Raw genomic sequence first — 13867 nt, 5'->3', positions numbered from 1 at the left:
ATCACTTAATTATATAACATCCTGTCATTAAAGAAGGCAGGATAAAGTAAACCTAAGACCACCATGCATATTACCCTCTCCTTCTATATACAGGCTATTGTACAAAATTAGATGCTCAAACTATTTTTGGTTTTTGAAAATGCTTACCAAGGATATTTTGCAAAATTGCTGACATTAATTCTTTATGAATTTTAATTTCATAAAGCATGAATTAAATCTAAACATTCCGACTATCCTCTTGTTCCTTTTATACTACACTACTTACATGGGTAATGGAGAAAGGAGCATGTGAGTAATGGAATCAAACATCTAAAGGTTCCACCTAAAGACTGGTTTACTAGCGCTTTGTCTTCTGCTACTGGGAAGAAAGGACAAAGTGAAAAAAAAATGTGTTTTTCATCAGTATTGAAGTCAGTGGCTTTGGTTTTATATATATAGTTTAACTTAATAGCTTGGAGTTACCAGAAATAGTAGGTTAAATGTTTAGATTACATCATCTATGGTGACATCAGGATAAATTACAGATTTATTCAAAGACATGAAGTCAACAAAATAAATATATAGTACCTTTAAATCAAGTGGAAAAGATGCCTTGTTCTTTTAGAACCTACCCTAGACTTTACCACTACCCTCTTTCCAGTCCAGACCATCATCATCTTAATCCTTCTATGCCAATAACCTTGTAATTCATCTCCTTATATCTTACTCCCCTACTATATATATTTTCCATAATCACGAAAGTGATTTTTCAAGTGCAAATATCTTATCATATTACTCCCACCTTAAAGATTTCAAATGACTACTTTTTGCCCTCAGGAAGAAGTCCAGACTCTAAAATGTCCTTGAAAGTCTTCATTTGACTAAGATAGCTATAGTGTGTTTAAAACTAAAAGGAAAATAAAAGCTCAAAGTATGCACATTCACACATCAGTAATGAAATGCACGCTTCTCTGTGGACATTTATTTATGACCAAAGATCCTTGTTAATCTATGTTCTAACATTTGTAAGTGAATATGTCATAAACTAAATTAATTTATTAAAATTTATATTTAGAATATTGTAGCTATCTTCACCAGATTCTTAATTTAACTCACAATGATCTATAAAAACAAAAGATTCTTAAAAGACAATATAGAATGTATTAGACATAGTATGTTTGTGACGAAACATTTACAGTATTATGTTTGCCTCACTGTGAGCTATAAACATCTGATAGGGAACAATTTATTAAGACAGCAGCTGACAGTGTTCAGGTCAGAGATAAGTGGAGTTACAGATTACCATGTCTAATAAATTTTCTAGAATATCTCTAAGTCTTAATCTTTGTAAGAATCAAACTTGTGGATGAGTATGTCATAATGTAAATCACGTACCCAATGGGAAAGCATTATCAACATTCTAGACATCTAAATTATAGTTTAAGTTGCCAAATTATTCTTACTCTATACAGAAATCATGAATTTATTGAAGAATTATTTGTTAAAACCCTGTTATGTGCCAGATATGTCCTCTGAGTGCTGGGGATTCAAGGGTTGAACAAGGCAGGCAAGAACTTGCCTCCTCAGAGCTTACATTCAAGTAAAGATAAAGATAGACAATAAACAGTATAAATTAATAAGATAATTCTAAATATCTATAAATGTTATGAATAAATTTTAAAAGTGACATGATATGACAAAACATTGGAGTAGAGGGCTATCTTACATTGATGGCTGTATAATAATTCTTCATTGAGAAGGGCACATCTGAGCAGAAACAAAAATGACAAGAATGACCTGCTGTGCCAAGATCCAGAGAATCCCAGGCAGCAGCAAGAAAAAGTACAGGTGGTTAAAGGTAATACGAACAATGTTGGTATGTTCAAGAAGCAAAAAGAGGTCAATGGACCAAGGGTGAAATCAATTAACTGAGGGTAGAGAGTTTGGCAGGGCCAGATTATAAAGGTAGGTGGTGAGGAATTTAGATTTCATTTTATAGGATATCTTTCTAAGAGGAAAGTTATATGATTTGACATGTTTGAAAGGATCAGTCTGGCTGCTGCATAGGGAATGGACTATAGGAAGTCAAAACTGGAAGCCTAAAAAATTTTTAGAATTGTCATAGAGCCAGTGAGGAATGATTGTGATGTGGACTCAAAGGCATGTGGAAATGTACAAATGGTAGTACATTTTAAGTATGTAAACTATGCCTCACATATTTTAGGCATTTAATGTATATTTGTTGAATGAATGAATCAATGAATGGACAGCATAATGTTATAAATATGAAAATGTAGCAGTGTATTATATTCATGGCTACATATTTTAGGCATGAAAACTGAAACAAAGGAAAGTACTGGGAATCTTTTAAACTTATGAGAAAGCTTAAAATTTTCATTTGTATTTAAATGCTTTTCTCACTACAAATAATTTAAACAATTTGAAAATAAATCCAAACTTAAATGAGAAAATTCTAGAATGGTGCTATTCACCAAACATCTGACATTTCCTAATGTTAATTCTACAGGTTTTTTTTTTTTGTACAGTTATGGTCAGATTGAGATAAATAATAGAAATTCTGCATTAATAAGAATATTTTCCATTATTTAGCAAAAAAAGAGGAAACTATGTTTGAGGTTTCTAAAAAATCATACTCTGTGTCTTCTGCACATGGGCTGTTTACACTGGGCAATCAGACTATAAACTTGGTGTGCTGCAGCTGGTCCATACTACCTTCCAAAAGGCAACCATTACATTTTAAGGAAGTTTAAGAGTTAATTGTTGAAAACACTTATTAAAATTGAAATTATGTAAACTTATTAGTTAAATGAAAAAGTTTAAAACAAAGGTAGTAAATATTCAGTCTCTTCACTTCGTAATTATTTACTACATTTTAATTGTCTTCAGTGCTCTTGAGGTTATGCCTGTTGCGTCTGTATGGTGACAATCCTATCACAGTGTGCTCCTAACCACCTCTTTCCAACTTCACATTTAGTGACAACATGTGGGAAGCTTGAAATCGGACATGATGAAATATTTGCATCACAAAAATTGGCAAATACTATAAACCAGGGCTTCCTTCTACCCAGGAGAGTCAATTGTTTAACATTTACCATCACACCACTAGTTATAACTGTACTAATGCTACTGTCACTGCTACAGCATCTGTCCCTGCTAAGAACTTCTATAGTCTAAATTCCAGAAACTACGTTCTGCTTTGCATTAGGAATGAATCAAGGGTAAAAATGAAGAGAGCAACAGTGTGCCACTGCTGGCTTTTAGACAGGGAAGGTCAGTGTTCAAAAGTACTTTACTTAGTTCGTTTGCATTTTACCACCCTCAAAATAATGTCCACATTTGCCTCTCATTTCCTTTTGTGAAACAGCCCTGCTAAGTGTGAAACTATGGAAGCTGTGTGTTATCAAAGTTCAAAATTTAGAAAAAGTTTCAAAGATAAAAAGATGCCATTTTCTCCTATTAAAATAGTGATGACTTAAAAGAAAGAGACTAATGTTGGAATGGGGCAACATTAGTACTCATACACAATGATAATAGGAATATAAGTTGATAAATATTTTAAAATAAATTTTGAAATATAGAAGTAAAACTCTTTAACTTATTGTTTAAATTTAACCTGCAGAAAGATTATTTAAATTTAACCTGCAGAAATATTTATAAAAATGCACTCAAAATAGTGTTATTTATGATAGGAAAAACTGAAATGGGTAGATAACTTTTGTACATTTGTTTGAGAGAATATTATGTATAATTTTAAATAAAATGCATAAAGTTTTCAATGACATGGGGGATGTTCATAAAACATAATTGATAAAATTTGGATATGACACGATATATTAAATCACATGAAACTATATATGTATATAGGGTAACTAAAAGTAAATTCCACTGAACATTAGTTAAGCAGTTAGTGTCTGGAATATGACTATTTTCTTTTCCTTTCATATTTTCGCAATTTTCTAAAAATACATAATAATACTGTCTAAACTAAAAGTGTTTTCAATGTAAATAATTTGAATTTATAAGAAAACCTAAAATTTCCATTTGTATTTACATGCTTTCTCACTGCAAATAATTTAAATAATTTGCAAATAAATCCAAACATATTTTTAAAAAGTCTAGAATAGTACTATTCACCTAACATCTGACATTTCCTAATGTTAATTCAACCGTTTCTTTGCATAACCATGATTGGACAAAAAACACTGGAATTGTTTCAAAGGGTTTTTATTTTAGGTTCATATGTAACATATTCATCTATTTAGCTATAAATCACCAAATTTTCTTCTAAATCAATTATTGCCATCTTTGCTTTAGCATATTCTAGCACTTCATAGTCTCATAAAATTCTCAAAATGACCTCAATTTTAATTCAGTATAATTAAACTATACCATGCATACAGCGTGAGTGAAAATATCAAAATTTTTAAAATTAGTAGAGTTCTACAGGAAGAAATAACTGCCTTAAATATTTATTTCAAATTAACCAATGCTGTGAGAAATAATTACAGTCTGCAGAAAAGGAATAGTTATACTGAGACAAATAGACATACTGGTAAAGGAAGGAACTATCATCTACTGTCTTTCTATCTTCTTATATTAATATGTGTAAGATAAAGAAAAGGGGGTGAGAAGAACACTGATAGTTGTCCAGTGAATTTCCTTTTGATATAAGAGAATTTTGGATATTATTATCTAATGATCTAGTATTATGTACCATTTTAATGCATTATGGTATTTTAATTGTGCTTTGCTGTCCAGATAATAACCAATAGGTATCTGATAGGTTGCAAATGTACTTTGTGACTCATAAAGGGAGAAGTTTCAAGTTTCAGGGCATCCTTACCATTTCAAATCTACTTACAAACGATACTGATATTAGTGTGAATATCAGTCCCACATTTACCCTTGAGAAGTCATATGGGCCTAGAACTTACGAGTACTTAATTAAAACATGCCTTAAATGATTGGCTTACCTGAAATTTTGACTTGAGACACCATTCCATCTCCTCCATCACTGTGTGCACGAACCTCTACAACATATTCTCCATCCCTGGGGATTGGGACTTCTATGGAGTGTTTATGAGTTGAATACAGCTTGCCATCATGCTGGCCATCAGGTCTATAGAGTACCTTTAAAAGTTTCAAAATATTTATATTTAATAAATTGGCAATAAGGAGTCAATTCCTTAACATTAAAACCAGAATAAAAACGCTTATACTTTTATTAATTAAAAAAAAATCTTAGGGAACTGTGTGTAATACTAGCTGGAAAATTCATGTTATTTTTAATTCACAGAAATTGATTTCATCTATTTTTAGGGTGATCCAAGAGGATGCATTTTAAGCATCTAAATTTTATTTTTTGAAATTACCAAAATAGAATGTGTCTTTTTATGAAAAAGGTAAAAAAATGAGGGCTCTTTCAATATATTAAATTAGTCTAAAAATTGCCTAGTAATTAAAATTTTTTCACACTGTTTCTAAAAGTTAGTGTTGACTGAAAAATGTGATAGTGTGATATAGAGAATATATAGAAATAACCTTTTTTTCCATTTTTGTTCATTTACAGAGGGTACCTCATACATCAAAGAATTCACTGTGTGCTTGGAGACACTATCTTAATCATTGTCAAACAAAAATGGATTCTTTCTTTCTCTCTTTTTTAAACACCAATTATTCTAACAACTCTATTCTTTAAAGCAGTTATTCTATCTTGCTCATTTGACATAGTATTTTTCTAGAATTCACTGAAGATCTTTTCTCATTTCAAAATTTATCATGTCATCTGATTCTGCTTCACAGCTAGAATAAAAGAGAGCTGGATGGGTTTTGGCAAAAAAAAACCCACCAAACATCAGTCACCCTTTGTAAGAATGAAGCTTGTGTGGGAAATAATCTAGTAATCTTTTATATACCTTATATCCTGTCACTGTGGATTCATTGGACAGTGCAACCACATGATCCCAGGTGATTATGTAGCGTGAACCAGACCTTACGGAACTGATGATCCTTGGAGGCTGGCTTGGAGCTGTGAAAGTAATAACATGCAACTGATAGTCACCATATCCAATTTCAATTCTGCAAGCTGTATCACATTGGGAATTATAATACTGATAATGACGTGACAACAACAATGGCTAATTCTGATGTTTGTACTGTTTGCCTGGCACTATGGTATGCACTTTATATCCATGGGTTCATTTAATGCACTGGGACCCTGGGAGGTAGGTAATAAAATGATCTCTTATTCTCTTCTCATCAACCTTCATTTGGATGTCTCTCTCCACCAGTCTTTTTCTTTTTCTTTTTTTTTTTTTTGCGATACGTGGGCCTCTCACTGTTGTGGCCTCTCCCATTGAGGAGCACAGTCTCCGGACGCGCAGGCTCAGCGGCCATGGCTCACGGGCCCAGCCGCTCCGCGGCATGTGGGATCCTCCCGGACCGGGACACGAACCCACGTCCCCTGCATCGGCAGGCTGACTCTCAACCACTGCGCCACCAGGGAAGCCCCTCCATCAGTCTTTTGAAACTTCTGTTTTCAAGGTCATCAATCATCTCCACTTGGCCAAATCTAATGTCACTTTTTTATTCTTTTAAAACTTAGCATCTTTGCAGTATTTCACAGAGTTGACCTTCCAATTCTTTCTTGAATATCTTTTCTTAAATTTCATAATCTCTTATAATCTTTCCTCCTATCTCTCAGGTTCTTCCTTCTCATTAATCATCCTTTGCTAGCTCCATGTCCTCTGCCCAGTTTCCAAATGGTGGAATGACTTAGGACTTGATTCTGAGCACACTTCTCTCCTCTATATATGAATCTTCTCTAAACCTCTCACCTGGGCCCATGGTTTTGAGTACACACAATTTTATCTCAAGCTCATCTCTCTCTCGACCTCTAGACATATATGTGCAACTTCCTATCTCCTCCTAAATGTCTAAAAGGTTTCTCAAATGCAATATAATCAAGACAGAACATTTACTATGTACCCCCAAATCTGTCTTTCTGTGAGACTTTACCATATTTACTAAATGGTACAACCAAACCCCCAATTTCTCAAGCCAAAATCGATTCAGTCTTCCATTCCATTTATTGCCAACATCCAAATTAGCTGCAAATTTTCAACTCTGCCTGCCGAAAATTTTCCACTTCTTTCTATCTCCATTATCACCTAATGCTGGCTACCAACGTTTCTTCCTCAAATACTAAAAAAGGTCTCCTAATTTGCTATTCTGCCTCAAATACTAAAAAAGTCTCCTAATTTGCTATTCTTCTTTCACTTTTATTCCACCAATATCCATTGTCTACCCAGAACAATTTAAAAAAACCATAAATTAGATATCACTCTCTGCCTTACTATCTTCCAATGATTTCTTATCATACTTAGAAAGAATTTAAACTCCTTACTATGATCTATAAGACCCTTCTTATTACGACTCCAGCACACTTCTTCCTCCTCAACTCAGAGCCTATGCTCTGGAACTATTGGCCTTTCTACAAGTAAAGCATACCGCACTCTTTTCATATAAAGGCTTTGTGCTAGTTATTTTATCTGCCTGACAGAATCTCTTCTGCAAAGACTTCCTTCTTATTACTCATATCCTAGGTCAAATGGCATCTTCTCTAAGAGGATATTCCCAACCATCAGATTCGAATTTGGCTCCCACCCAGGCAGTTTTAAATTGTATTATCTGTTTATTTATTGTATTTTATTTATTACTTAATTCTAATTGAAGTGTAGTTGATTTACTATATTATATTACTTTCAGGTGTACAACAGTGATTCAATATTTTTATTGATTCTACCACTTTAGAAGTTACAAAATATTGGCTATATTCCCTATGCTGTACAATATAGCCTTGTAGTTTATTTATTTTATATATAGCAGTCTGTACCTCTTAATCCTACCCCTATTTTACTCCACCCCCTTTCCCTCTCTGCACTGGCAACCACTGGTTTGTTCTTTGTATCTGTGAGTCTGCTTCTATATTGTTATGTTCATTCATCTGTTTTATATTTTATTCCACATATAAGTGGTAACATTAAGTATTTGACTTTGTCTGACTTACTTCACTAAGCACAATACCCTCCAGGTCCATCCACATTGTTGCAAATGGCAAAATTTCATTCCTTCCTTAATGGCTGATTAATACTCCATTGTATATATATATATACCACAACTACTTTGTCCCTTCATCTATTGACGGACATTTAGGTTGCTTCCATATCTTGGCTGTTATAAATAATGCTATGAAGGCTGGAGTGCATGCATCTTTTCAAATTAGTGTTTTTATTTTCTTCAGATATATATCTAGGAATGGAATTGCTGGATTTAAGTTTTTTGAGGACCTTCATATCACTTACCATAGTGGCTGCATCAATTTACATTCCAACCAATGATATACTAGGGTTCCCTTTTCTTCACATCCTTGCCAACATTTGATATTTGCAGTATTTTTGATGACAGCCATTCTGACAACTGTGAGGTGATAACTCATTGTGGTTTTGATTTGACTTGGTCAGTGATTAGTGATGTTGAGCATCTTTTCATGTGCCTATTGGCCATCTGTATGTCTTTTTGTAAAAATGCCTATTCAGATCTTCTGCCCATTTTTTTAATGGGTTGTTTGTTGTTTTGATATTGAGTTAAATGAACTGTTTACATATTTTTGATATTAATTGCTTATCTGTCATATAATATGCACATATTTTCTCCCACTCAGTAGGTTACCTTTTCATTTTTTCAATGATTTCCTTTGCTGAGCAAAAACTTTTAGGTTTAATTTGGTTCCATTTGTTTATTTTTGCTTTTGTTTCCTTTGCCTAAGGAAACAGACCCCAAAAAATGTCAAATAGTATTCAGCCTATCTTTTCTTATAGGAATTTTATGGTTCTGGTCTTACATTTAGCTCTTTAATCCATTTTGAGCTTATTTTTGCATATGGTATTAAGAAAATCTTCTAATTTCATTCTTTTGCATGTAGCTATCCAGTTTTCCCAGTACCACTTATTGAAGAGACTGTCTTTTCCCCTTTGTATACTCTTTTTTTGTGTGTGTGGTACATGGACCTCTCACTGTTGTTGCCTCTCCGGTTGCGGAGCACAGGCTCCGGACGCGCAGGCTCAGCAGCCATGGCTCACGGGACAAGCCATGCTGTGGCATGTGGGATCTTCCCAGACTGGGGCACGAACCTGTGTCCCCTGCATCGGCAGGCGGACTCTCAACCACTGCGCCACCAGGGAAGCTCCTCCTCTTTGTATACTTTTGTTTCCTTTATCATATATTAATTGACTATAAGAACATGAGTTTACTTCTGGGCTCTCTATTCTGTTCTATTGACCTATGTGTCTGTATTGTGCCACTACCATACTGTTTTGATTACTGTAGCTTTGTAGTATAGTCTGAAGTCAGCAACCTCCAGCTCTGGTTCTTCATTCTCAAAATTATTTTGGTCACTCAGTGTATTTGTGGTTCCATAAAATTTTAGAATTATTTCTTCTAGTTGTGTGAAAATGTCATGGGTATTTTGATACGAATTGCATTAAATCTTCTCTATTGATTTGTTTTGGTCTGAATTTTATTTATTTCCTCTCTTATCTTTATTATTTCCTTCTTTCTGTTGATTTTAGGCTCTGTTTCCTCTTCCTTTTCTAATTCCTTTAGATGGTAGTTTAAGTTGTTTATTCAGATATTTCTTCTTTCTTCAAGTAGGCCTGTATGGCTACAAACTTCCCTCTTAGAACTACTTTTGCTGTGTCCCATAGATTTTGAAAAGCTGTGTTTTTATTTTCATTTGTCTCTAGGTATTTTCTGATTTTCTCTTTGATTTCCTTCATTGACCCATTGGTTTTTTAGTAGTATGCTTTTTAGTTCCTTAGGTTTATCCCATTTTTCTTCCTGTAATTGATTTCTAGTTTCATACCATTTTCACTATAAAAGATGATTGATATAATTTTTATCCTCTTAAGTTTTTTAAGATTTGTTTTTTGGCCTAGCATGTGATCTATCCTGGGAAGCATGCCATTTGAACTTGAAAGAAATGTGTACTCTGCTGTTTTTGGGTGGAATGCTCTATAGATATCTATTAAGTGCAACTGGTCTAATGTGTCATTTAAGGCCACTGTTTCTTTTTTTTTTTAATCTTTTTTTTAACATTGTTATTGGAGTATAATTGCTTTACAATGTTGTATTAGTTTCTGCTGTATAACAAAGTGAATTAGCTATATATATACACATATATCCCCATATCCACTCCCTCTTGTGTCTCCCTCCCACCCTCCCTTCTCCACCCCTCTAGGTGGTCACAAAGCACCAAGCTGATCTCCCTGTGCTATGCAGCTGCTTCCCATTAGCTATCTATTTTACATTTGGTAGTGTATATATGTCAATGCCACTCTCGCACTTCGTCCCAGCTTATGCTTGCCCCTCCCTGTGTCCTCAAGTCCATTCTCTATGTCTGAGTCCTTATTCCTGTCCTTCCCCTAGGTTCCTCAGAATCATTTTTTTGTTTTGTTTTTTAGATTCCATATATATGTGTTAGCATACGGTATTTGTTTATCTCTTTCTTTTTTTTTTTTTTGCGGTATGCGGGCCTCTCACTTCTGTGGTCTCTCCCGCTGCGGAGCACAGGCTCCGGACATGCAGGCTCAGCAGCCATGGCTCACGGGCCCAGCCGCTCCGTGGCATGTGGGATCTTCCCAGACCGGGTCACGAACCTGTGTCCCTTGCATCGGCAGGCGGACTCTCAACAACTGCGCCACCAGGGAAGCCCTGTTTTTCTCTTTCTGACTTACTTCACTCTGTATGACAGGCTCTAGGTCCATCCACCTCACTACAAATAACTCAATTCCGTTTCTTTTCATGGCTGAGTAATATTCCATTGTATATATGTGCCACATCTTCTTTATCCATTCATCTGTTGATGGACACTTATGTTGCTTCCATGTTCTGGCTATTGTAAATAGTGCTGCAATGAACACTGGGGTGCATGTGTCTTTTTGAATTATGGTTTTCTCAGGGTATATGCCCAGAACTGGGATTTCTGGGTCATATGGTAGCTCTATTTTTAGTTTTTTAAGGAACCTCCATACTCTTCTCCATAGTGGCTGTATCAATTTACATTCCCACCAACAGTGCAAGAAGGTTCCCTTTTCTCCACACCCTCTCCAGCATTTATTGTTTGTAGATTTTTTTGATGATGAAGGGCACTGTTTCTTTATTGATAATCTGTCTGAATAATCTACCCATTGATGTAAGTGGGACGTTAAAGTTACCTACTGTTATTGTATTAGTGTCAATTTCTCCCTTTATGTCTGTTAATATTTGATTTATATGTTTAGGTGCATACATGATAACAAATGTTATACCCTTTTCTTGTATCACTTCCTTTAGCATTTCATTATATTATGCATTTCTCTATCTTTGTTATAGACTGTATCTGTTATGAGTATTGCTACCTCAGCTTTCTTTTAGTTTCCATTTGCATGAATCTCTTTCCATCTCCTCACTTTCAGTCTCTGTGTGTCTTTAGCTCTGAAGTGAGTCTCTTGTAAGTAACAGATAGATGGGACTTTTTCCCTATTTAATCAACCACTCTGTGTCTTTTAATTGGAGCATTTAGTGTATTGACATTTGAAGTGATTATTGATAGATATATACGTATTGCCATCCTGTTACTTGTTTTCTGGTTGTTTTGTAGTTGTCTTTTAGTTTCTTCCCTTGTGGTTTGATTTTCTTTGTTGGTGTGCTCGTGTTCCTTTCTCTCCAGTTTTTGTGTATCTATAATTGTGGGTTTTGACTTGTAGTTACCATAGAGTCCATATATGTTGACCTACAACTATAACTACTTGTTTTAAACTGATAATCATTTAAATTCAAACACATTCTAAAAGATCTACTTTTTAAACTCCCCTCCACACATTTTCTGTTTTGATGTCATATTTTGCTTCTTCATGTTTATCCTTTAAAAGTCTATTGTGGTTATAGTTGATTTTACAATTTTTGTTTTTTAATCTTCATAGTTGCTTATTTAAGTGGTGATCCACAGCCTTTACTATATATTTGCTCTTACTAGTAGGGGTTTTTCTTTCGTATCAACTCTTACTACTTGTTGTAGCCTTTTCTTTTCCACTTAGAGAAGACCCTCTAAAATTTTTTGCAAGGTTGGCTTTGTATTGATAAACTCTTTTAGTTTTTGCTTCTCCTATCTCTCCTTCAATTCTGAATGATAACCTTGCTGAGTAGAGTACCCTAGTTTGTAGGTTTTTCTCTTTCAGCACTTTAAATATATTATGCCACTCCCTTCTGGCCCACAAAGCTTCTGTAGAAATATCAGCTAATAGCCTTATGGGGGTTCCCTTGTAAGTGATTCTTTGTTTTTCTCTTGCTGCCTTTAGAATTCTCCCCTTATCTTTAACTTTTGCCATTTCTTTATGATACGTCTTGGGTTTCTTTGGGTTCATCTTGTTTGGTATCCTCTGTGCTTCCTGTATCTGGATATCTGTTTCCTTCTTCAGGTTTGGGAAGTTTTCAGCCATCATTTCATCAAATACACTTTTGACCCCCTTCTCTCTTCTTCTTCTGGGACCCGCATAGTAAAAATGTTAGTATGGGGGCTTCCCTGGTGGCTCAGTGGTTAAGAATCTGCCTGCCAATGCAGGGGACATGGTTTGAGCCCTGGTCTGGGAAGATCCCACATGCCGCGGAGCAACTAGGCCTGTGAGCCACAACTACTGAGCCTGCACGTCTGAAGCTTGTGCTCTGCAACAATAGAGGCCGCAACAGTGAGAGGCCCATGCACCGAGACGAAGAGTGGCCCCCGCTCGCCACAACTAGAGAAAGCCCTCTCACAGAAACAAAGACCCAACACAGACAAAAATAAATAAATAAATTTAAAAAAATGTTAGTATGCTTGATATTGTCACAGAGGTCCCTTAAACTGTTCTCAATTTTTTAAAATATGTTTTTCTTTTGCTGTTCTGATTGGATTATTTCCATTATTCTATCGTCCAGATTGCTTATGTGTTCTTCTGTATCATGTAGTCAGCTGCTAATTCCATCTAGTGTTTTTCATTTCAGTTATTGCATTCTTCAGTTGTGACTTGTTCTTTTTAACATTTTCTAATTCCTAGTTAAGATCTTCACTGTCTTCATCTATTCTTTTCCCAAGTTCAGTTAGCATTCTTATTACTAATGTTTTAAACTCTTTATCTCTGCTTCATTAGTTGTTTTTTTACAGAGGTTCTTTTCTTTTTCTTTTGTTTGAAACTAATTTCTCTGTCTTCATATTTAACTTTCTCAGTCTCTTTGAAATTAGGTAAAACATTTAACTATTCAGTTCTTGAAGGAGTGTTCTTGTGTTGTAGTGCCCCTATCAATCTCTGTGCGTCCAGTGGCTTTGGTGGGAGAACTGGATCTGAAGCGAGCATGGGTCACATCTCCTCTTACAGTGTGCTGGTAACTATCATTCTGCTGGAATGTGGGGCTGGAGACAGAAGGCCTAGATCCAGAGCCAGGTGTGTACTGGAGCTTCTCCTATGCTCAGTGGCCATCATCACCTTACTGGGGGCAGTTTTGAGTCCCAAGGTGCTGGAGCAGAAGCCCTGAGGTTCAGGTCTAAGCTGGTTCCATTTTCTCTAAATGTGTCTTCTCCCTCCCCACAGCAACAGAATCATTGCCTCAGAGGGGAGCAGTGCTAGAGCAAGGGGGCCAGAGTGGGTGCCCAGTGCAGGCCAGAGCATGTGATAAGACAGTCCTGGCAAGCCAGTCAGAGCTTGAGACAGCTCCCAATTCGGAGCCTCTGTGAGCACAAGTAATGGCTGCCCTTGCCCCATTCAGTTGCAGTGCTGTTTCTTTTCCAGTTCCTTCC

General features: G+C 35.5%; 1 protein-coding gene across 2 annotated transcripts in view; it reads right to left on the bottom strand.

Annotated features, from left to right (window-relative positions):
• CNTN1 (contactin 1) overlaps positions 1-13867 on the bottom strand; it is a gene marked incomplete at its 5' end in the record, with an annotated part of 162667 nt that overhangs the window by 38243 nt on the left and 110557 nt on the right. For both annotated transcript variants that reach the window (XM_082849223.1, XM_082849224.1), the window contains 2 exons: positions 4974-5130; positions 5916-6028. In XM_082849223.1, coding sequence (XP_082705349.1) covers positions 4974-5130; positions 5916-6028 — 270 coding nt within the window. The remainder of the gene's footprint in view (positions 1-4973; positions 5131-5915; positions 6029-13867) is intronic.

Source organism: Leucopleurus acutus, assembly GCF_964270905.1.
Source record: "Leucopleurus acutus genome assembly, chromosome: 11".
NCBI classification, from domain to species: domain Eukaryota; kingdom Metazoa; phylum Chordata; class Mammalia; order Artiodactyla; family Delphinidae; genus Leucopleurus; species Leucopleurus acutus.
The sequence above is the reverse complement of the archived record's forward strand: the minus strand, read 5'-3'. Positions and strand labels throughout refer to the sequence as shown.